General features: G+C 45.7%; 2 protein-coding genes across 5 annotated transcripts in view; one reads left to right on the top strand and one right to left on the bottom strand.

The window, feature by feature from the left end:
• The window catches only part of LOC110519477 (transmembrane anterior posterior transformation protein 1 homolog), a 32,868-nt gene extending 26,275 nt beyond the window's left edge, over positions 1-6,593 (bottom strand). Inside the window, exons 1-4 of one of the 3 annotated variants that reach the window (XM_036971955.1) lie at positions 6,358-6,593; positions 5,519-5,649; positions 2,292-2,410; positions 284-446 (exon numbers count right to left, since the gene is read on the bottom strand). In XM_036971955.1, the coding sequence (XP_036827850.1) occupies positions 284-446; positions 2,292-2,410; positions 5,519-5,649; positions 6,358-6,538 (594 nt within the window). In that variant the 5' untranslated portion in view covers positions 6,539-6,593. The remainder of the gene's footprint in view (positions 1-283; positions 447-2,291; positions 2,411-5,518; positions 5,650-6,357) is intronic. The other 2 variants (XM_036971953.1, XM_036971954.1) reach the window with 2 other exon arrangements.
• LOC110519476 (clarin-2) overlaps positions 3,454-24,185 on the top strand; it is a 28,758-nt gene continuing 8,026 nt past the window's right edge. The window contains exons 1-3 of one of the 2 annotated variants that reach the window (XM_036971957.1): positions 3,454-3,532; positions 16,401-16,968; positions 19,640-19,761. In XM_036971957.1, coding sequence (XP_036827852.1) covers positions 16,716-16,968; positions 19,640-19,761 — 375 coding nt within the window. In that variant the 5' untranslated portion in view covers positions 3,454-3,532; positions 16,401-16,715. Of the gene's footprint in view, positions 3,533-16,188; positions 16,969-19,639; positions 19,762-24,185 lie in introns of those variants that run through there. The other variant, XM_036971956.1, reaches the window with a different exon arrangement.

The raw sequence follows: 24,185 nt of genomic DNA, 5'->3' as shown, positions 1-24,185 counted from the left end.
CAGACTGTTCTCTGATCAGGTGATACATCATGCTGTAATCTCAGTGTGTTACCTCTAGATGATATATAGTTTGATGACAGACTGTTCTCTGATCAGGTGATACATCATGCTGTAATCTCAGTGTGTTACCTCTAGATGATATATAGTTTGATGACAGACTGTTCTCTGATCAGGTGATACATCATGCTGTAATCTCAGTGTGTTACCTCTAGATGATATATAGTTTGATGACAGACTGTTCTCTGATCAGTTGATACATCATGCTGTAGTCTCAGTGTGTTACCTCCAGCATGTTGTAGATAATATAGAGTTTGATGACAGACTGTCCTCTGATCAGGTGATACATCATGCTGTAATCCACGTAGCTCATCATGATGTAACACAACACCATGATGACACCCTTCAACACATCACAGACCTGGGCTGGCTGGAGGAGAGGAGACCCACTGTGGAGGGGAGGAGAGAGAGGAGAGTTAGCATGATGAATTGATGATTGATGTACAGGACACCCCCTAGACAGGACACTAGTCTGTCTCCTGTTTCTGTAGTGAGACAGCTTGATGTACCAGGACACTAGTATATCTCCTGTTTCTATAGTGAGACAGCTTGATGTACCAGGACACCCCCTAGACAGGACACTAGTCTGTCTCCTGTTTCTGTAGGGAGACAGCTTGATGTACAGGACACCCCCTAGACAGGACACTAGTCTGTCTCCTGATTCTGTAGTGAGACAGCTTGATGTACCAGGACACCCCCTAGACAGGACACTAGTCTATCTCAGGACCTTACCCCCAATATATCCTTAATGTTGAGTGGCATCAGGTCCATTTTTACAGTAGATGTACAGTATATATACAGTACCAGTCAACAGTTTGGACACCTAGTCATTCCAGGGTTCTAGAACACCTAGTCATTCCAGGGTTCTAGAACACCTAGTCATTCCAGGGTTCTAGAACACCTAGTCATTCCAGGGTTCTAGAACACCTAGTCATTCCAGGGTTCTAGAACACCTACTCATTCCAGGGTTCTAGAACACCTACTCATTCCAGGGTTCTAGAACACCTACTCATTCCAGGGTTTTTCTTTATTTTTACTATTTTCTACATTGTGGAATAATAGTGAAGACATCACAACTATGAAATAACACATATGGAATCATGAAGGAACCAAAAAAGTGTTAAACTGATCAAGTAGACACCCTTTGCCTTGATGACAGCTTTGCACAATCTTTGCATTCTCTCAACCAGCTTCACCTGGAATGAGTTGAACAGGGTTTCATATACATAGTAATATACAACACAATGCTATTCTATAGGTCAGAGACAGTTGCTGTTACCTCAGACCACAGCAGGGTAGGGTCAGTAGTCTGATGAGGTGTGTGTAGGTGTTACCTCAGACCACAGCAGGGTAGGGTCAGTAGTCTGATTAGGTGTGTGTAGGTGTGTTACCTCAGACCACAGCAGGGTAGGGTCAGTAGTCTGATGAGGTGTATGTAGGTGTGTTACCTCAGACCACAGCAGGGTAGTGTCAGTAGTCTGATGAGGTGTGTGTAGGTGTGTTCCCTCAGACCACAACAGGGTAGGGTCAGTAGTCTGATGAGGTGTGTGTAGGTGTGTTACCTCAGACCACAGCAGGGTAGGGGCAGTAGTCTGATTAGGTGTGTGTAGGTGTGTTACCTCAGACCACAGCAGGGTAGGGTCAGTAGTCTGATGAGGTGTGTGTAGGTGTGTTACCTCAGACCACAGCAGGGTAGGGGCAGTAGTCTGATTAGGTGTGTGTAGGTGTGTTACCTCAGACCACAGCAGGGTAGGGTCAGTAGTCTGATGAGGTGTGTTTCCTCAGACCACAGCAGGGTAGGGGCAGTAGTCTGATTAGGTGTGTGTAGGTGTGTTACCTCAGACCACAGCAGGGTAGGGGCAGTAGTCTGATTAGGTGTGTGTAGGTGTGTTACCTCAGACCACAGCAGGGTAGGGGCAGTAGTCTGATTAGGTGTGTGTAGGTGTGTTACCTCAGACCACAGCAGGGTAGGGTCAGTAGTCTGATGAGGTGTATGTAGGTGTGTTACCTCAGACCACAGCAGGGTAGGGGCAGTAGTCTGATGAGGTGTGTGTAGGTGTGTTACCTCAGACCACAGCAGGGTAGGGGCAGTAGTCTGATGAGGTGTGTGTAGGTGTGTTACCTCAGACCACAGCAGGGTAGGGGCAGTAGTCTGATGAGGTGTGTGTAGGTGTGTTACCTCAGACCACAGCAGGGTAGAGTCAGTAGTCTGATGAGGTGTGTGTAGGTGTTACCTCAGACCACAGCAGGGTAGGGTCAGTAGGTGGACGAGGGCCAATAGAACTCTGAGAGGCAGCAGGGTGAACACGTACAGGAAGGCATCCAGACACAGGAAGAACCCAAACAGCATCAACTACACAGAGAGACAGAGATTTAGTTCACTACGGTGACTGTTTATATCACTTACAGCATCAACTACACAGAGAGACAGAGATTTAGTTCACTATGGTGACTGTTTATATCACTTGCCTTGGTAAATGTAAACACGTTTCCCAATAACTCCCCTTTGAATTGACATTTCATTGAGAGATGGAGAGAGAGAGATAAGAGAGTGAGAGGAGGGGGCAGGAAGAGAGGGAGGAGGGGGCAGGAAGAGAGGGAGGAGGGGGCAGGAAGAGAGGGAGGAGGGGGCAGGAAGAGTGGGAGGAGGGGGCAGGAAGAGAGGGAGGAGGGGGCAGGAAGAGTGAGAGGAGGGGGCAGGAAGAGTGGGAGGAGGGGGCAGGAAGAGTGAGAGGAGGGGGCAGGAAGAGTGGGAGGAGGGGGCAGGAAGAGTGGGAGGAGGGGGCAGGAAGAGTGGGAGGAGGGGGCAGGAAGAGTGGGAGGAGGGGGCAGGAAGAGTGGGAGGAGGGGGGGGCAGGAAGAGTGGGAGGAGGGGGGGGCAGGAAGAGTGGGAGGAGGGGGGGCAGGAAGAGTGGGAGGAGGGGGGGGCAGGAAGAGTGAGAGGAGGGGGCAGGAAGAGTGGGAGGAGGGGGCAGGAAGAGTGGGAGGAGGAATGGCGGGAGGAGCAGGAGGAGAAGAGCAGGAGGAGGAAGAGGGGGAGTGTTACAGATACAGGTATCCTGTGTGTGTGTATCCTGTGTGTTCTTTTCTCTCCTTACAGGTGGCAATCATCACTCCCCAATCAGTCACCAATCAATCATCAATCAGAAGAGACACCTCCTATTTCCATTACCCTATCACATCCCCTTGGTTTAAAAACCCTGTCCCATGTTTCCTCTGAAGCTCGATCTCTCTGTGTCTCTCTCTCTCCTACTGTGTCTCTCTATCTCTCTGTGTCTCTCCCTCTCCTACTGTTTCTCTCTCTCTCCTACTGTGTCTCTCTCTCTCCTACTGTGTCTCTCTATCTCTCTGTGTCTCTCTCTCTCCTACTGTGTCTCTCTATCTCTCTGTGTCTCTCTCTCTCCTACTGTGTCTCTATCTCTGTTTATGGAGCTGTCTTTTGTTAGAGCACCTCCACATCACTTTGTCCCCACCTGTGAGTATTGTTTTGGTTATGGTGTTTGCTGGTGGGAAAAGGGGGAACCAAGCCAAGTTGCCCCTGGGCATACACTACCCGTAGGACTACGTTGTCTAAGAACACTAGGTAGAACTGGGCGGACCACCCACTGTATTTTTGGTTAGTTAGTTAGCTGTATTGAAGTAGGCTAGTCTAGCTTAGGGGTGTGTTTGGTTAGTTAGTTAGCTGTATTGAAGTAGGCTAGTCTAGCTTAGGGGTGTGTTTGGTTAGTTAGTTGTATTGAAGTAGACTAGTCTAGCTTAGGGGTGTGTTTGGTTAGTTAGTTGTATTGAAGTAGACTAGTCTAGTTTAGGGGTGTGTTTGGTTAGTTAGTTAGCTGTATAGTAGTAGGCTAGTCTAGCTTAGGGGTGTGTTTGGTTAGTTAGTTAGCTGTATTGAAGTAGGCTAGTCTAGCTTAGGGGTGTGTTTGGTTAGTTAGTTAGCTGTATTGAAGTAGTCTAGTTTAGGGGTGTGTTTGGTTAGTTAGTTAGCTGTATTGAAGTAGGCTAGTCTAGTTTAGGGGTGTGTTTGGTTAGTTAGCTGTATTGAAGTAGGCTAGTCTAGCTTAGGGGTGTGTTTGGTTAGTTAGTTAGCTGTATTGAAGTAGGCTAGTCTAGCTTAGGGGTGTGTTTGGTTAGTTAGTTAGCTGTATTGAAGTAGTCTAGTTTAGGGGTGTGTTTGGTTAGTTAGTTAGCTGTATAGTAGTAGTCTAGTCTAGTTTAGGGGTGTGTTTGGTTAGTTAGTTAGCTGTATAGTAGTAGTCTAGTCTAGTTTAGGGGTGTGTTTGGTTAGTTAGTTAGCTGTATTGAAGTAGCCTAGTCTAGTTTAGGGGTGTGTTTGGTTAGTTAGTTAGCTGTATAGTAGTAGTCTAGTCTAGCTTAGGGGTGTGTTTGGTTAGTTAGTTAGCTGTATTGAAGTAGGCTAGTCTAGTTTAGGGGTGTGTTTGGATATTTGTTTCTGTCCTTGGGTCCAGCTCAGCCCCTCTTCCTGCCCCCCTTTACCGTGTGTTTGCAAATAAACCCTGAGTGTTTGACGGTAATTTGACGGTTGTCTGTGGGAGGGGCGGGAAGAGGGGAAGGAAGAGGGGGAGGAAGAGCGGGAGGAGGGGGAGGAAGAGCGGGAGGAGGAAGAGTGGGAGGAAGGGGGGGAGGAAGAGTGGGAGGAAGGGGGGGAGGAAGAGTGGGAGGAAGGGGGGGAGGAAGAGTGGGAGGAAGGGGGGGAGGAAGAGTGGGAGGAAGAGCGGGGGGGGGGAGGAAGAGCGGGGGGAGGAAGAGTGGGGGGGATAAAGAGTGGGGGGGGGGGAGGAAGAGTGGGGGGGGAGGAAGAGTGGGAGGAAGAGCGGGGGGGGGGAGGAAGAGCGGGGGGGGGAGGAAGAGCGGGGGGAGGAAGAGTGGGGGGGATAAAGAGTGGGGGGGGGGGGGGAAGAGTGGGGGGGGGATAAAGAGTGGGAGGGGTGGGAGGAAGAGCGGGGGGAGGAAGAGTGGGGGGGGGGATGAAGAGTGGGAGGAAGAGTGGGAGGGAGGGAGGGGGGAGGAAGAGTGGGAGGGAGGGAGGGGGGAGGAAGAGTGGGAGGGAGGGAGGGGGGAGGAAGAGTGGGAGGGAGGGGGGAGGAAGAGTGGGAGGAAGAGTGGGAGGGAGGGAGGGAGGCAGTGGGAGGGAGGGAGGGAGGCAGTGGGAGGGAGGGAGGGAGGGAGGGAGGGAGGGAGGAGGGGGGAGGGAGGAGGGGGGAGGAAGAGCGGGAGGAAGAGCGGGAGGAGGGGGGAGGGAGGAGGGGGGAGGAAGAGCGGGAGGAAGAGCGGGAGGAGGGGGGAGGAAGAGCGGGAGGAAGAGTGGGAGGAAGAGCGGGAGGAGGGGGGAGGAAGAGCGGGAGGAAGAGCGGGAGGAGGGGGGAGGAAGAGCGGGAAGAGGGGGGGAGGAAGAGCTAAAGAGAGTCGGTCAACCTCAACCAAGGTGGTGTGTGTGTACCTTCTCTAGTTCCTTGGGGATCCGGAGGCAGGTATAGACCCTCTCTCGTCTCTCTGTGTATTTAGCCTCATTGTGTTCCAGGAAGTATCCTCGGGTCAGCTCCGCCCCCATGAACCTCGCTAGGGACAGATCTACACACACACACACACATCAATCCGTCTATCTACATCTGTCCACACTGCTCCTCAATCTGTCCATCTACATCTGTCCACACTGCACCTCAATCTGTCCACACTGCATCCCAATCTGTCCACACTGCTCCTCAATCTGTCTAGGAGCTAGCTACAACAAACTAGTTAGCTGGCTAGCTGTCTAACGTTAGCTACTAGCTAGCTGGCTGTGTTTGTTAACTAGTTACTACCACTACTACTACCACTACTACCACCACCGCTACTACTACTACCACTACTACTGCTACAATTACTACTACTACCACTGATACTATTACTGCTACTGCCGCTACTATTACTGCTACTATTACTAATACTACTGCTACTATTACTACTATTACTACTACTGCCGCTACTATTACTGCTACTATTACTAATACTACTGCTACTATTACTACTATTACTGCTACTACAGCTACTATTACTACTACTACTACCATCCCCACCACCGTTATCTGCCTGGCTGGCTGTGTAACTAACTACATACTATTGTTTGGATGCTTAAATCCGTAATTAATTTAGTATTTGATCAATTGGCCACACCAGCTATCCGGCTGTGTTTGTTTGTGGACGGGGCTCCGTTGGTACTCACCTGAACCAGTACCTGGGCTTGAAACGAGACCAGAGAGCTCTCCTCTCCTCAAACAGAGGTTCTGGTTCAGTACTCACCAGACAGACTCCGTTTCTTGTCCTTCTGGACTTTCTTCTTGTCGTAAAACCCCAGCGTCTCCGTCACCTCGGAGGTCTCCTTCGACCCCCGGCTCTCACTACCTCCCTCCATCCGTCTCTCCTTGCCTTCTTTCTCCGGTTCGTTCTCCTCTCCCTGAGCCGCTGCTAAGGAGTCCGCCATCTTGTTCTACGGCTCGGCTGACAGACAGGCGCGTCACTTACGTGGCTCCGTCACCACGTAGCGCCAGAAACACGCATACACTGTTTGTCTACCTGAAGTCAGACACCATAGAGAAGGATAGAGGCCTCTAGTAGACAAAAGGCTATCTTAACATGGGAAGCCCCATTGAGACGTGACATTTTGGGGAGAGCTTTTGCAGAGACAGGGATGGTGGTTGGAAGAGCGAGGCTTGTTTGAAATTGAAAAGTGTCGTGGCAGCTTTTGATAAAGAATGACATCAAGATGAAGCAGCTGCATTGTAAGTGGGTACTGTTGAGCGCTACATCCTGAGGGGTTCCTGCTGATTGTACGGAGATTGTGACAACCGGTTAAATGGCGTCCCTTGAGAAAGCAAGAACAAGATGTATGTCAGGAGAAGTGCAGTATTATCATAAGGAGACGTAAGGAGCTGGGACGGCAGGGTAGCCTAGTGGTTAGAGCGTTGGACTAGTAACCGGAAGGTTGCGAGCTCAAACCCCCGAGCCGTCATTGAAAATAAGAATTTGTTCTTAACTGACTTGTCTAGTTAAATAAAGGTACAAAAATCCATAAATAAGGAGACATATACTTGGCATATGGAGGGGAAAATAGAGGCAGAGGAGGTCTAAGAGAGGGAGGAAGAGGAGGTCTAAGAGAGGGAGGAAGATGGTGAGCTTGAGTCAGTTAAAAATGTCTGGGGAAAAAAGTGATATGGTTTGTTAATTAGCAACTTTAATCATTCGATGAACAACAGTCGTCACATTAACTAATACAACGTCACGACACTATTGAGTAGGAGGGAGGTTCCGAGGTGTAAGAAGTGTGCAGAAGGGTATGAGACAAAGGAATGTGTAGCATTGGAAAAGTAGTGGTATGTGTTAACTGTAAGGGTGCCCTGTGCGAGAGAGGCAGGTTGAGGTTTCCAGGGTTAGAGTAGAGCAGAAGTTGTAATTTGCTGAGGCAGTGAAGAAAGTAGAGGAAGATGGGTCAAGGGGGAGGGATCCTGAGAGGACTGGTGTAGTAGATCTGTACCAGAACAGAGGGAGGGATCCTGAGAGGAGGGGTGTAGTAGATCTGTACCAGAACAGAGGGAGGGATCCTGAGAGGAGGGGTGTAGTAGATCTGTACCAGAACAGAGGGAGGGATCCTGAGAGGAGGGGTGTGACTGGTAGATCTGTACCAGAACAGAGGGAGGGATCCTGAGAGGACTGGTGTGGTAGATCTGTACCAGTACAGAGGGAGGGATCCTGAGAGGAGGGGTGTAGTAGATCTGTACCAGAACAGAGGGAGGGATCCTGAGAGGAGGGGTGTGACTGGTAGATCTGTACCAGTACAGAGGGAGGGATCCTGAGAGGAGGGGTGTAGTAGATCTGTACCAGAACAGAGGGAGGGATCCTGAGAGGAGGGGTGTAGTAGATCTGTACCAGAACAGAGGGAGGGATCCTGAGAGGACTGGTGTGACTAGTAGATCTGTACCAGTACAGAGGGAGGGATCCTGAGAGGACTGGTGTAGTAGATCTGTACCAGAACAGAGGGATGGATCCTGAGAGGAGGGGTGTAGTAGATCTGTACCAGAACAGAGATATAAACCAACAAGTGATATATGTTTCAGTAAAGTTGGATCTTCAGCATTTATAACAACGGTTATCAACTGTACTGCAGGGATGGAACGTAAGTCTCAGGAAATAGAGGTTGTGTTGGCAGCTGCAGAGAGGTGTTTGGGTGTGACAGACATCAGACGAGTTACAGGGTGGGTTGAGTGGTGGTGTCCCATCCTCTCAGGTCAGTGGCGGATTTAGGTATAGGCGACATGGGCAGCCGACCAGGGCGACATCTTGCCGAGGGCGACACGAGGCGCCCGCACAACTATTATGATTTGTAATATATTCAGAATGGTGACATTTGCACGATCAGGTTCTCTTCCTTATAAGCGTGTTATTCTATTTGTGTGATATAAGATTTGAGTTATATTTGTGTGTTTTTTTTGTTAGCAATATGGTAATAGTGTAATAATTCAATTCTTATTTTTATTTATATACTAAAAAAATAATTCTAGTTGTCTTTGTTGCTTCTTTTGATTTTTAAAAAAAATCTTAATGTTGTTTATATTTATATAGTGTTATGATTATGTATTTGTGTAGTTCCAAATGTCTGAACACAAATTACAGCTTGTGCAGAATAGTGCTTTAGTAGAATATACAGGATAGTAGAATAGACAGGATAGTAGAATAGACAGGATAGTAGTCTATACAGGATAGTAGTCTACACAGGATAGTAGTCTACACAGGATAGTAGTCTACACAGGATAGTAGTCTATACAGGATAGTAGTCTACACAGGATAGTAGTCTACACAGGATAGTAGAATATATAGGATAGTAGTCTATACAGGATAGTAATCTAAACAGGATAGTAATCTATACAGGATCTATAGGTTCATATAGGATAGTAGGTTATACAGGATAGTAGTCTATATAGGATAGTAGTCTATATTATGACAGACCAGCTAGATCTACTGTCTCTATTATATTATGACAAACCAGCTAGATATATTGTATTATGACAGACAAGCTAGATCTACTGTCTCTATTGTATTATGCCAGACCAGCTAGATCTACTGTCTCTATTGTATTATGACAGACCAGCTAGATCTACTGTCTCTATTGTATTATGACAGACCAGCCAGATCTACTGTCTCGTATGACAGAATAGCTAGATCTACTGTCTCTGTCTCTATTATATTATGACAAACCAGCTAGATCTACTGTGTCATATTATGACAGACCAGCTAGATCGACTGTCTCTATTTTATTATGACAGACCAGCTAGATCTACTGTCTTTATTACATTATGACAGACCAGCTAGATCTACTGTCTCTGTTTCTCTATTATATTATGACAGACCAGCTAGATCTACTGTCTTTATTATATTATGACAGACCAGCTAGATCTACTGTCTATATTATGACAGACCAGCTAGATCTACTGTCTTTATTATATTATGACAGACCAGCTAGATCTACTGTCTTTATTATATTATGACAGACCAGCTAGATCTACTGTCTCAATTATATTATGACAGACCAGCTAGATCTACTGTCTCTATATTATGACAGACCAGCTAGATCTACTGTCTCTATTATATTATGACAGACCAACTAGATCTGCTGTCTCTATTATATTATGACAGACCAGCTAGATCTACTGTCTCTATTATATTATGACAGACCAACTAGATCTGCTGTCTCTATTATAGTTTGACAGACCAGCTAGATCTACTGTCTCTATTATTTCATGACAGACCAACTAGATCTGCTGTCTCTATTATATTATGACAGACCAGCTAGATCTGCCGTCTCTATTATATTATGACAGACCAGCAAGATCTGCTGTCTCTATTATATTATGACAAACCAGCAAGATCTGCTGTCTCTATTATATTATGACAGACCAGCAAGATCTGCTGTCTCTATTATATTATGACAGACCAGCTAGATCTACTGTCTCTATTATTTTATAATAGACCAGCTAGATCTACTGTGTCTATTATATTATGACATACCAACTAGATCTACTGTCTCAATGTCTCTATTATATTATGACAGACCAGCTAGATCTACTGTGTCTTTTATATTATGACAGACCAGCTAGATCTACTGTGTCTTTTATATTATGACAGACCAGCTAGATCTACTGTGTCTATTAAAATATGACAGACCAGCTAGATCTACTGTCTCTATTATATTATGACAGACCAGCTAGATCTACTGTCTCTATTATAATATGACCGAACAGCTAGATCTACTGTCTCTGTCTCTATTGTATTATGCCCGACCAGCTAGATCTACTATCTCTATTATAGTTTGACAGACCAGCTAGATCTACTGTCTCTATTATTTCATGACAGACCAACTAGATCTGCTGTGTCTATTATATTATGACAGACCAGCTAGATCTGCTGCCTCTATTATATTATGACAGACCAGCTAGATCTACTGTGTCTATTATATAATGACAGACCAGCTAGATCTACTGTCTCTATTATATTATGACAGACCAGCTAGATCTACTGTGTCTATTATATAATGACAGACCAGCTAGATCTACTGTCTCTATTATATTATGACAGACCAGCTAGATTTCCTGTCTCTATTATATTATGACAGACCAGCTAGATATACTGTCTCTGTTTCTCTATTATATTATGACAGACCAGCTAGATCTACTGTCTCTATTATATTATGACAGACAAGCTAGATCTACTATCTCTATTATAGTTTGACAGACCAGCTAGATCTACTGTCTCTATTTCATCTACTGTCTCTATTATATTATGACAGACCAGCTAGATCTACTGTCTCTATTGTATTATGACAAACCAGCTAGATCTACTGTGTCATATTATGACAGACCAGCTAGATCGACTGTCTCTATTTTATTATGACAGACCAGCTAGATCTGCTGTCTCTATTATTATATGACAAACCAGCTAGATCTACTGTCTCTATTATATTATGACAGACCAACTAGATCTGCTGTCTCTATTATATTATGACAAACCAGCTAGATCTACTGTCTCTATTATATTATGACAGACCAGCTAGATCTACTGTGTCTATTATATAATGACAGACCAGCTAGATCTACTGTCTCTATTATATTATGACAGACCAGCTAGATTTCCTGTCTCTATAATATTATGACAGACCAGCTAGATCTACTGTCTCTATTGTATTATGACAGACCAGCTAGATCTACTGTCTCTGTCGCTATTGTATTATGACAGACCAGCTAGATCTACTGTCTCTATTGTATTATGACAGACCAGCTAGATCTACTGTCTCTATTGTATTATGACAGACCAGCTACATCTACTGTTTCTATTATATTATGACAGACCAGCTTGATCTACTGTCTCTATTATAATATGACCGAACAGCTAGATCTACTGTCTCTGTGTCTCTATTATATGATGACAGACCAGCTAGATCAACTGTCTCTATTATTTCATGACTGACCAACTAGATCTGCTGTCTCTAGCATGACAGACCAGCAAGATCTACTGTCTCTATTATATTATGACAGACCAGCTAGATCTGCTGTCTCTATTATATTATGACAGACCAGCTAAATCTACTGTCTCTATTATATTATGACAGACCAGCTAGATCTGCTGTCTCTATTATATTATGACAGACCAGCTAAATCTACTGTTTCTATTATATTATGACAGACCAGCTAGATCTGCTGTCTCTATTATATTATGACAGACCAGCTAGATCTACTGTCTGTTTCTCTATTATATTATGACAGACCAGCTAGATCTACTGTCTTTATTACATTATGACAGACCAGCTAGATCTACTGTCTCTGTTTCTCTATTATATTATGACAGACCAGCTAGATCTACTGTCTTTATTACATTATGACAGACCAGCTAGATCTACTGTCTCTATTATATTATGACATACCAGCTAGATCTACTGTCTCTATTATATAATGACAGACCAGCTAGATCTACTGTTTCTATTGTATTATGACAGAACAGCTAGATCTACTGTCTCTATTATATTATGACATACCAGCTAGATCTACTCTCTCTATTATATTATGACCGACCAGCTAGATCTGCTGTCTTTATTATATTATGACAGACCAGCTAGATCGACTGTCTCTATAAATTTTATGACAGAACAGCTAGATCTACTGTCTCTTTGTCTCTATTATATTATGACAGCCCAGCTAGATCGACTGTCTCTATTATATTATGACAGACGAGCTTGATCTACTGACTCTATTATAATATGACAGAACTGCTAGATCTACTGTCTCTATGTCTCTATTATATTATGACAGACCAGCTAGATCTACTGTCTATATTATATGATGAACGACCAGCTTGATCTACTGTCTCTATAATATTATGACAGACCAGCTTGAACTACTGTCTCTATTATATTATGACAGAGCAGCTAGATCTACTGTCTCTATTACATTATGACAGACCAGCTCGATCTACTGTCTCTATTATATTATGACAGACCAGCTAGATCTACTGTCTATATTATATGATGAACGACCAGCTTGATCTACTGTCTCTATACTATTATGACAGACCAGCTTGATCTACTGTCTCTATTGTATTAGAGGAGAGTAGTCAATATTGGAAAGTAGTTTACACAGGAGAGTAGTCTATACCTCATAGTAGTCTATACCTCATAGTAGTCTATACAGGATAGTAGTCTATACAGGATAGTAGTCTATACAGGATCTATGGGTTCATGTAGGATAGTGGTATATACAGGTAAGTAGTCTATACAGGATCTATAGGTTCATATAGGATAGTAGTATATACAGGATAGTAGTATATACAGGATAGTAGTATATACAGGATAGTAGTCTATTCAGGATAGTGGTCTATATAGGATAGTAGTCTACATAGGATAGTAGTGTATATATATAGGATACTAGTGTATATATAGGATAGTTGTCTATACAGGATAGTAGTCTATATAGGATAGTAGTATATACAGGATAGTAGTCTATACGGGATAATAATCTATACATGATAGTAGTCTATACAGGATAGTTGTCTATACAGGATAGTAGTCTATATGGGATAGTAGTCTATATAGGATCTATGGGTTCATATAGGATAGTAGTCTATATACTATGTATTGTATATCTGGCAGACAGACAGGAAGTGTCTTCTGTATATTACTATGTATTGTATAACTGGCAGACAGACAGGAAGTGTCTTCTGTATATTACTATGTACTGTATGACTGGTAGACAGACAGGAAGTGTCTTCTGTATATTACTATGTACTGTATAACTGGCAGACAGACAGGAAGTGAAATCATTCAGGAACACTGAGCATCATAAAGGTCAAGTCTCATCAGTAAATATTCAATCAATCTATTACAACACAAAAACAGCAGCTAAAGGTTAACACACACACACACACACACACACACAGACACACACACACACAGACTCACACACACACACACAGACACACACACACAGACACACACACACACACACACACACACAGACACAGACACACAGACACACACAGACTCAGACACACACACACACACAGACACAGACACAGACACACAGACACACACACTCACTCACATGTTCTAGATCCATTAAACACACTGGAACAGAATAAAGTATTCTTGGCATCTCTCTCTCTCTCTCTCTCTCTCTCCCTCTGTCTCTCTGTCTCTCATTCTCTCTCCCCTCTCTCTCTCTCTGTCTCTCTCCCTCTCTCTCTCTCTGTCTCTCTCCCTCTCTCTCCCTCTCTCTCACTGTCTTTCAATTCAAATGGCTTTCTTGCTTTTTAAATGTCATGTTATTGGCTATGTACAGTAAATAGTTCAAGTACACTCTCTGTCTCTCACTCACTGTCTCTCTCTGTCTCTCTCTCAATTCAATTAAATTCAATTCAAGGGCTTTATTGGCGTGGGAAACGTGTTAACATTGCCAAAGCAAGTGAGGTAGATAATATATAAAGTGAAATTAACAATACAAATTAACAGTAAACATTACACATACAGAAGTTTCAAAACAATAAAGACATTACAAATGTCATATTATACATATATACCTCTGTCTGTCTGTCTCTCTCTCTCTCTCCCTCTCTCCGTCTCTCCCTGTCTCCCTGTCTCCCACTCTCCATCTCTCCCTCTGTCTCCCTCTCTCTCTCGCTGTCTTTCAATTTAAAAGTGCTTTCTTGCTATGGGACACATAATGTTTACATCACCAAAGCAAATGGAATAGACGATAAACAAAAGGGAAATTAACAGTAAACAGACATTTTAAATGTCATATTATTGGCTATGTACAGTAACAATGTGCAAATAGTTTAAGTACAAAAGGGAAAATAAATAAATAATATAAATATGGGTTGTATTTACAATGGTGTTTGTTCTTCACTGGTTGCCCTTTTCTCGTGGCAACAGGTCACAAATCTTGCTGCTGTGATGGCAGACGGTTGTATTTCACCCAGTAGATATGGGAGTTTATCAAAATTGGATTTGTTTTGGAATTCTTTGTGGATCTGTGTAATCTGAGGGAAATATGTGTCTCTAATATGGTCATACATTCGGCAGGAGGTCAGGAAGTGCAGCTCAGTTTCCACCTCATTTTGTGGGCAGTGAGCACATAGGCAGACCTGGCTCTCAAGAGAAGACAGGCTATGGCGGCTTTTCTCAATAGCAAGGCTATGCTCACTGAGTCTGTACATAGTCAAAGCTTTCCTTAAGTTTGGGTCAGTCACATTGGTCAGGTATTCTGCCACTGTGTCCTCTCTGTTTAGGGTCAGCCACAGTGGTCAGGTATTCTGCTACTGTGTACTCTCTGTTTAGGGCCAAATAGCATTCTAGTTTGCTCTGTTTTTTTGTTAATTCTTTCCAATGTGTCAAGTAATTATATCTTTGTTTTCTCAAGATTTGGTTGGTTCTAATTGTGCTGCTGTCCTGGGGCTCTGTGGGGTCTGTTTGTGAACTGAGCCCCAGGACCAGCTGGCTGAGGGGTTCATCTCCCTGTAGGTGAGGGCTTTGTGGTGGAAGGTGTGGGCATCTCTTCCTTGGAGATGGTCATAGGTGAGGTCTTTGTGGTGGAAGGTGTGGGCATCTCTTCCTTGGAGATGGTCGTAGGTGAGGGTTGTGTGGTGGAAGGTGTGGGCATCTCTTCCTTGGAGATGGTCGTAGGTGAGGGTTGTGTGGTGGAAGGTGTGGGCATCTCTTCCTTGGAGATGGTCGTAGGTGAGGGTTGTGTGGTGGAAGGTGTGGGCATCTCTTCCTTGGAGATGGTCGTAGGTGAGGGTTGTGTGGTGGAAGGTGTGGGCATCTCTTCCTTGGAGATGGTCGTAGAATCTAACATCTCTTTCTGTATGTTGATAACCAGCGGGTAGCGTCCTAATTCTGCTCTGCATTGGTTGGGCTTTTGCATTGTACACATTATATATTATTGTGTGTGTATATATATATATATATATATTATTGTGTGTGTATATATATATTATTGTGTGTGTATGTGTATATATATATATATATATATATATATATATATATATATATATATATTACTGTACACAAAGTATATTTCCCCAGAATCCAGCTGTGATCAGGACCTGACGGTAGTATAGACACAGACAAGCTCCTTTAAGACTGGTTTTAAAGAAGAGAATGAGAGGAGGTGGAGAAGAGAGGGGGGGAAGATTTGATGAGAGAGAAAGAGGGGGGAGGGTGAAGAGTGGATGAGAGAGAGAGAGAGAGAGAGGGAGGGTGAAGAGTGGATGAGAGAGAGGAGTGTGAATAGAGTGGATGAGAGCAAGAGAAGGAGAGAGAAGGGGAGAGAGAGGAGGTTGAAGAGTGGTAGAGAGAGAGAAGGAGAGAGAAGGAGAGAGAGAGGAGGGTGAAGAGTGGATGAGAGAGAGGAGGGTGAAGAGTGGTAGAGAGAGAGAAGGAGAGAGAAGGAGAGAGAGAGGAGGGTGAAGAGTGGATGAGAGAGAGGAGGGTGAAGAGTGGATGAGAGCAAGAGAAGGAGAGAGAAGGGGAGAGAGAGGAGGGTGAAGAGTGGTAGAGAGAGAGAAGGAGAGGGAAGGAGAGAGAGGAGGGTGAAGAGTGGATGAGAGAGAGGGAAGGAGAGAGAGAGGGGGGGGTTGTTAGTAGGGCAGAATGTAACTCAGTGACTAGCAGCCCTATAGCGTGCTGGGATCGAGTTTCTTCCTGTCTGTAACAGATCCCTCTGATCTGACCAACACAGACTGGATCTCAGCTTTTAATGGCAGCCTCTCTACCAGCTATCACAACAAGCTGTTTCATTTCACAGCGTTTTGATGTTATGACCGACACATCGACTGACACAACAACTCCGGACCGGATGATCCGACCCTCGGGATGCCTGGGAGGTGTTCCCATGGTCTCTGCTTGAAACGTGGCGTTGATTACAAAGGTTGTAAGAGGAGACGAGAGAAGACGAGGAGACGAGAGGAGACGAGGAGACGAGAGGACCGTAACACCGCCGCCTCTCTCCCGTAGCCGGGTGAAGAGATGAACAGATAGACATGGAGGTGGATTTTAAATACATTTGTTGTTATTGTTGTTGTTGTTGTTTATCCAAACCCGGCGCCCTGACAGACTGACCATGCCGTCGCTGTGGAAACGGTTGACCTTTTCCTTTGCCACTCTGCTCTGCGTGCTCTCTGCCACTCTGCTGCTGGTTGCCCTGGCGACCGAGCGCTGGGTCAGCGGGAGGATCCTGTGTGGTACCGGGGCAGAGCTGGTCAGCGCCAACTATTCTGAACTGGACAAGTTTACTGGACACATCTACTACGGGTTGTTCCAGGGTCAGAAGACTAGGAGGTGTGGACTGGGAAACCGCAGCGCCAAGATATACAGTAAGGGGGGTATCTACTACAGACTGTTATGGGGATATATCTACTACAGACTGTTATGGGGATATATCTACTATTAATAGGGGGGGGGGGGGGGGCAGTCTTTGTCTGGTCTAGTCAGTGTCCCCCTCTGCATAATGTCCCCCTCTGCATAATTGAAACACATTGACTAGACCAGACAAAGACTGCCCCCCCTATTAATCAGAGGGGGACACTGACTAGACCAGACAAAGACTGAACCCCCCCCCCCCTATTATGCAGAGGGGGACACTGACTAGACCAGACAAAGACTGCCCCCCTTATAATGGAGAGGGGGACTCTGACTAGACCAGACAAAGACTGCCCCCCTTATAGTCTTTGTCTGGTCTAGTCAGAGTCCCCCTCTCCATTATAGGGGGGGGGGGTCAGTCTTTGTCTGGTCTAGTCAGTGTCCCCCTCTGCATAATAGGGGGGGGGGGGGGGGGGGTCAGTCTTTGTCTGGTCTAGTCAGTGTCCCCCTCTGCATAATGTCCCCCTCAGCATAATTGAAACACATTGACTAGACCAGACAAAGACTGCCCCCCCTATTAATCAGAGGGGGACACTGACTAGACCAGACAAAGACTGAACCCCCCCCCCTATTATGCAGAGGGGGACACTGACTAGACCAGACAAAGACTGCCCCCCTTATAATGGAGAGGGGGACTCTGACTAGACCAGACAAAGACTGCCCCCCTTATAGTCTTTGTCTGGTCTAGTCAGTGTCCCCCTCTGCATAATAGGGGGGGGGGGGGGGGGGGCAGTCTTTGTCTGGTCTAGTCAGTGTCCCCCTCTGATTAATAGGGGGGGAAGTCTTTGTCTGGTCTAGTCAGTGTCCCCCTCTGCATAATGTCCCCCCTGCATAATTGAAACACATTGACTAGACCAGACAAAGACTGCCCCCCCCTATTAATCAGAGGGGGACACTGACTAGACCAGACAAAGACTGAACCCCCCCCCCCTATTATGCAGAGGGGGACACTGACTAGACCAGACAAAGACTGCCCCCCTTTTAATGGAGAGGGGGACTCTGACTAGACCAGACAAAGACTGCCCCCCTTATAGTCTTTGTCTGGTCTAGTCAGAGTCCCCCTCTCCATTATAGGGGGGGGGGTCAGTCTTTGTCTGGTCTAGTCAGTGTCCCCCTCTGCATAATAGGGGGGGGGGGGGGGTCAGTCTTTGTCTGGTCTAGTCAGTGTCCCCCTCTGCATAATAGGGGGGAGGGGGGCAGTCTTTGTCTGGTCTAGTCAGTGTCCCCCTCTGATTAATAGGGGGGGCAGTCTTTGTCTGGTCTAGTCAGTGTCCCACTCTGATTAATAGGGGAGGCAGTCTTTGTCTGGTCTAGTCAGAGTCCCCTTCTCCATTATAAGGGGGGCAGTCTTTGTCTGGTCTAGTCAGTGTCCCCCTCTCCATTATAGGGGGGGGGGGGGGGGGGTCAGTCTTTGTCTGGTCTAGTCAGTGTGTTTCAATTATGCAGAGGGGGACACTGACTAGACCAAATATAAACATTATATACAGTGTCCAGGTTTTATCATGTTTATATACAGCACATAAACACACTGACTAGACCAGACTATTATATACAGTACATAAACACACTGACTAGACCAGACTGTTATATACAGTACATAAACACACTGACTAGACCAGTACATAAACACACTGACTAGACCAGACTATTATATACAGTACATAAACACACTGACTAGACCAGACTGTTATATACAGTACATAAACACACTGACTAGACCAGTACATAAACACACTGACTAGACCAGACTATTATATACAGTACATAAACACACTGACTAGACCAGACTGTTATATACAGTACATAAACACACTGACTAGACCAGTACATAAACACACTGACTAGACCAGTACATAAACACACTGACTAGACCAGACTATTATATACAGTACATAAACACACTGACTAGACCAGACTGTTATATACAGTACATAAACACACTGACTAGACCAGTACATAAACACACTGACTAGACCAGACTATTATATACAGTACATAAACACACTGACTAGACCAGACTGTTATATACAGTACATAAACACACTGACTAGACCAGTACATAAACACACTGACTAGACCAGACTATTATATACAGTACATAAACACACTGACTAGACCAGACTGTTATATACAGTACATAAACACACTGACTAGACCAGACTGTTATATACAGTACATAAACACACTGACTAGACCAGACTGTTATATACAGTACATAAACACCTAACCCTAGACCAGTACATAAACACACTGACTAGACCAGTACATAAACACACTGACTGGACCAGTACATAAACACCTAACCCTAACACTAGACCAGTACATAAACACCTAACACTAACACTAGACCAGTACATAAACACCTAACCCTAACCCTAGACCAGTACATAAACACCTAACCCTAACCCTAGACCAGTACATAAACATAAACACCTAACCCTAACCCTAGACCAGTACATAAACACCTAACCCTAACCCTAGACCAGTACATAAACACCTAACCCTAACCCTAGACCAGTACATAATCATGATAAAACCTGGATGTAAAAATGTAGTTTAGAAAATAATTTAACATCTGAGGCCCTCATTGGCCTGATGTGTGTGTGTGTGTGTGTGTGTGTACAGTATTCCCTACTCTGGTACAGACCCTGAACACAGGTCTCCATGTGATGGTGATAGTCTTCCTGTTGGTGGCCGTTTTTTTTACTCTGCTCAGCCTTTCATTCTCTATCTACAACGCACGCAAGGTAGGGGCTATGTGGTGTGAAGATGATGTCTGTGTGGTGTTATAGTGTACATCTGGTTGTGTGTGTGTGGTGTTATAGTGTATTTCTGTGTGTGTGTGTGTGTGGTGTTATAGTGTATATCTGTGTGTTTGTGTGTGTGTGTGTGTGTTATTGTGTGTGTGTGTGTAACGGTTTTCTAGGTGTGAAGGAGTGTCGGACCAAAATGCAGCGTGTAGATTGCGATCCATGTTTTAATAAACAAACGTAAAACACGAATCAATACAAACACTACAAAATAAAGAACGTAACGAACGTAACGAAAACCTAAACAGCCCTATCTGGTGAAAACACATAGACAGGAACAATCACCCACCAACACACAGTGAAACCCAGGCTACCTAAATATGGTTCCCAATCAGAGACAATGACGAACACCTGCCTCTGATTGAGAACCATATCAGGCCGAACATAGAACTGGACAAACTAGACATGTAACATAGAATGCCCACTCAGATCACACCCTGACCAACCAAAACATAGAAACATACAAAGTAAACTATGGTCAGGGTGTGACAGTACCCCCCCCCCCCCCCCCCCCCCCCCCCCCCCCCAAGGTGCGGACTCAGGCCGCAAAACCTGAACCTATAGGGGAGGGTCTGGGTGGGCATCTGTCCGCGGTGGCGGCTCTGGCGCTGGACGTGGACCTCACTCCATAATAGTCTTAGTCCACCTCCTTAGCGTCCCTAGAAAGGTTACCCTCCTAAATGACAGCTCGGGACAGAGGGGCAGCTCGGGACAGAGGGGCAGCTCGGGACAGAGGGACAGCTCGGGACAGAGGGACAGCTCGGGACAGAAGGGCAGCTCGGGACAGAGGTGGCTCAGCACTGAGAGGAAGCTCAGCACTGAGAGGAAGCCCAGGCAGGTAGTTGGATCTAGCAGATCCTGGCTGACTGGCAGAGCCTGGCCGACTGGCAGATCTGGCAGATCCTGGCCGACTGGCAGATCTGGCAGATCCTGGCCGACTGGCAGATCTGGAAGAGTCTGGTCGACTGGCAGATCTGGAAGAGTCTGGTCGACTGGCAGATCTGGAAGAGTCTGGTCGACTGGCAGATCTGGAAGAGTCTGGTCGACTGGCAGATCTGGAAGAGTCTGGTCGACTGGCAGATCTGGAAGAGTCTGGTCGACTGGCAGATCTGGAAGAGTCTGGTCGACTGGCAGATCTGGAAGAGTCTGGTCGAATGGCAGATCTGGCTGCTCCATGCTGACTGGCTGCTCCATGCTGACTGGCTGCTCCATGCTGACTGGCAGCTCTGGCTGCTCCATGCTGACTGGCAGCTCTGGCTGCTCCATGCTGACTGGCAGCTCTGGCTGCTCCATGCTGACTGGCTGCTCCATGCTGACTGGCAGCTCTGGCTGCTCCATGCTGACTGGCTGCTCCATGCTGACTGGCTGCTCTGGCTGCTCCATGCTGACTGGTGGCCCTGGCTGCTCCATGCTGACTGGCGGCTCTGGCGGCTCCATGCTGACTGGCAGCTCTGGCGGCTCCTTGCAGACTGGCAGCTCTGGCGGCTCCTTGCAGACTGGCAGCTCTGGCGGCTCCTTGCAGACTGGCAGCTCTGGCGGCTCCTTGCAGACTGGCAGCTTTGGCGGCATCCTGCAGACTGGCAGCTCTGGCGGCTCCTTGCAGACTGGCAGCTCCTTGCAGACTGGCAGCTCCTTGCAGACTGGCAGCTCCTTGCAGACTGGCAGCTCCTTGCAGACTGGCAGTTCCGAACAGGCGGGACACTCCGGCAGCGCTGTAGAGGCGGAAAGCTCTGACAGCGCTAAACAGGCGGGAGACTCCGACAGCGCTGGAGAGGAGGAAGGCTCTGGCAGCGCTGGACAGGCGAGGCGCACTGTAGGCCTGATGCGTGGTGCTGGCACTGGTGGTACTGGGCCGAGGACACGCACAGGAAGCCTGGTGCGGGGAGCTGCTACCGGAGGGCTGGGGTGTGGAGGTGGTTCTGGAAAGACCGGACCGTGCAGGCGCACTGGAGCTCTTGAGCACCGAGCCTGCCCAACCTTACCTGGTTGAATGCTCACGGTCGCCCTGCCAGTGCGGCGAGGTGGAATAGCCCGCACTGGGCTATGCAGGCGAACCGGAGACACCGAGCGCAAGGCTGGTGCCATGTAAGCCGGCCCAAGGAGACGCACTGGAGACCAGATGCGTAGAGCCGGCTTCATTGCACTTGGCTCGATGCTCACAACACGGTGCCTGCCCGGTCTCTCTAGCCCCCCGGTAAGCACAGGGAGTTTGCGCAGGTCTCCTACCTGGCGTAGCCATACTCCCTGTTAGCCCCCCCCAATAAATTTTTGGGGCTGACTCTCGGGCTTCCTTGCCAACCGTGTTCCCTCGTATCGCCGACTCCTCTCTCCGGCTGCCTCTGCTCTCCTAAGTGCCTCCACCTGTTCCCATGGGAGGCGATCTCTTCCAGCCAGTATCTCCTCCCAAGTGTAACAGCCCTTGCCATCCAAAACGTCCTCCCATGTCCATTCCTCTTTACGCTGCTGTTGCCCGTTACCACGCCGCTTGGTCCTGTTGTGGTGGGTGATTCTGTAACGGTTTTCTAGGTGTGAAGGAGAGTCGGACCAAAATGCAGCGTGTCGATTGCGATCCATGTTTTAATAAACAAACGTAAAACACGAATCAATACAAACACTACAAAATAAAGAACGTAACGAAAACCTAAACAGCCCTATCTGGTGAAAACACATAGACAGGAACAATCACCCACCAACACATAGTGAAACCCAGGCTACCTAAATATGGTTCCCAATCAGAGACAATGACGAACACCTGCCTCTGATTGAGAACCATATCAGGCCGAACATAGAACTGGACAAACTAGACATGTAACATAGAATGCCCACTCAGATCACACCCTGACCAACCAAAACATAGAAACATACAAAGTAAACTATGGTCAGGGTGTGACAGTGTGTGTGTGTTATTGTGTGTGTGTGTGTTATAGTGTGTGTGTGTGTGTTATAGTGTATATCTCTGTGTGGTGTTATAGTGTATATCTCTGTGTGGTGTTATAGTGTATATATATCTCTGTGTGGTGTTATAGTGTATATCTCTGTGTGTGTGTGGTGTTATAGTGTATATATCTGTGTGGTGTTATAGTGTATATCTCTGTGTGGTGTTATAGTGTATATCTCTGTGTGTGTGTGGTGTTATAGTGTATATCTCTGTGTGGTGTTATAGTGTATATCTCTGTGTGTGTGTGGTGTTATAGTGTGTATCTCTGTGTGGTGTTATAGTGTATATCTCTGTGTGGTGTTATAGTGTATATCTCTGTGTGGTGTTATAGTGTGTATATCTGTGTGTGTGGTGTTATAGTGTATATCTCTGTGTGGTGTTATAGTGTATATCTGTGTGTGGTGTTATAGTGTATATCTCTGTGTGGTGTTATAGTGTATATCTCTGTGTGTGTGGTGTTATAGTGTATATATCTGTGTGGTGTTATAGTGTATCTCTGTGTGTGTGTGTGTGTGTGTGGTGTTATAGTGTATATATCTGTGTGGTGTTATAGTGTATATCTCTGTGTGTGGTGTCATAGTGTATATCTCTGTGTGGTGTTATAGTGTATATCTCTCTGTGTGGTGTTATAGTGTATATCTCTCTGTGTGGTGTTATAGTGTATATATCTGTGTGGTGTTATAGTGTATATCTCTCTGTGTGGTGTTATAGTGTATATCTCTCTGTGTGTGGTGTTATAGTGTATATATCTGTGTGGTGTTATAGTGTATATATCTCTGTGTGGTGTTATAGTGTATATCTCTGTGTGGTGTTATAGTGTATATCTCTGTGTGGTGTTATAGTGTATATCTCTGTGTGGTGTTATAGTGTATATCTCTGTGTGGTGTTATAGTGTGTATCTCTGTGTGGTGTTATAGTGTATATCTCTGTGTGGTGTTATAGTGTATATCTCTGTGTGGTGTTATAGTGTGTATCTCTGTGTGGTGTTATAGTGTATATCTCTGTGTGGTGTTATAGTGTATATCTCTGTGTGGTGTTATAGTGTATATCTCTGTGTGGTGTTATAGTGTATATCTCTGTGTGATGTTATAGTGTATATCTCTGTGTGGTGTTATAGTGTATATCTGTGTGTGTGTGTGTGGTGTTATAGTGTATATCTGTGTGTGTGGTGTTATAGTGTATATCTGTGTGTGTGGTGTTATAGTGTATATATCTGTGTGGTGTTATAGTGTATATCTCTCTGTGTGTGGTGTCATAGTGTATATCTCTGTGTGGTGTTATAGTGTATATCTCTGTGTGGTGTTATAGTGTATATCTCTCTGTGTGGTGTTATATTGTATATCTCTCTGTGTGGTGTTATAGTGTATATCTCTCTGTGTGGTGTTATAGTGTATATCTCTCTGTGTGTGGTGTTATAGTGTAT

Source organism: Oncorhynchus mykiss, unplaced genomic scaffold (genome assembly GCF_013265735.2).
Source record: "Oncorhynchus mykiss isolate Arlee unplaced genomic scaffold, USDA_OmykA_1.1 un_scaffold_87, whole genome shotgun sequence".
NCBI lineage: Eukaryota > Metazoa > Chordata > Actinopteri > Salmoniformes > Salmonidae > Oncorhynchus > Oncorhynchus mykiss.
The sequence above is the reverse complement of the archived record's forward strand: the minus strand, read 5'-3'. Positions and strand labels throughout refer to the sequence as shown.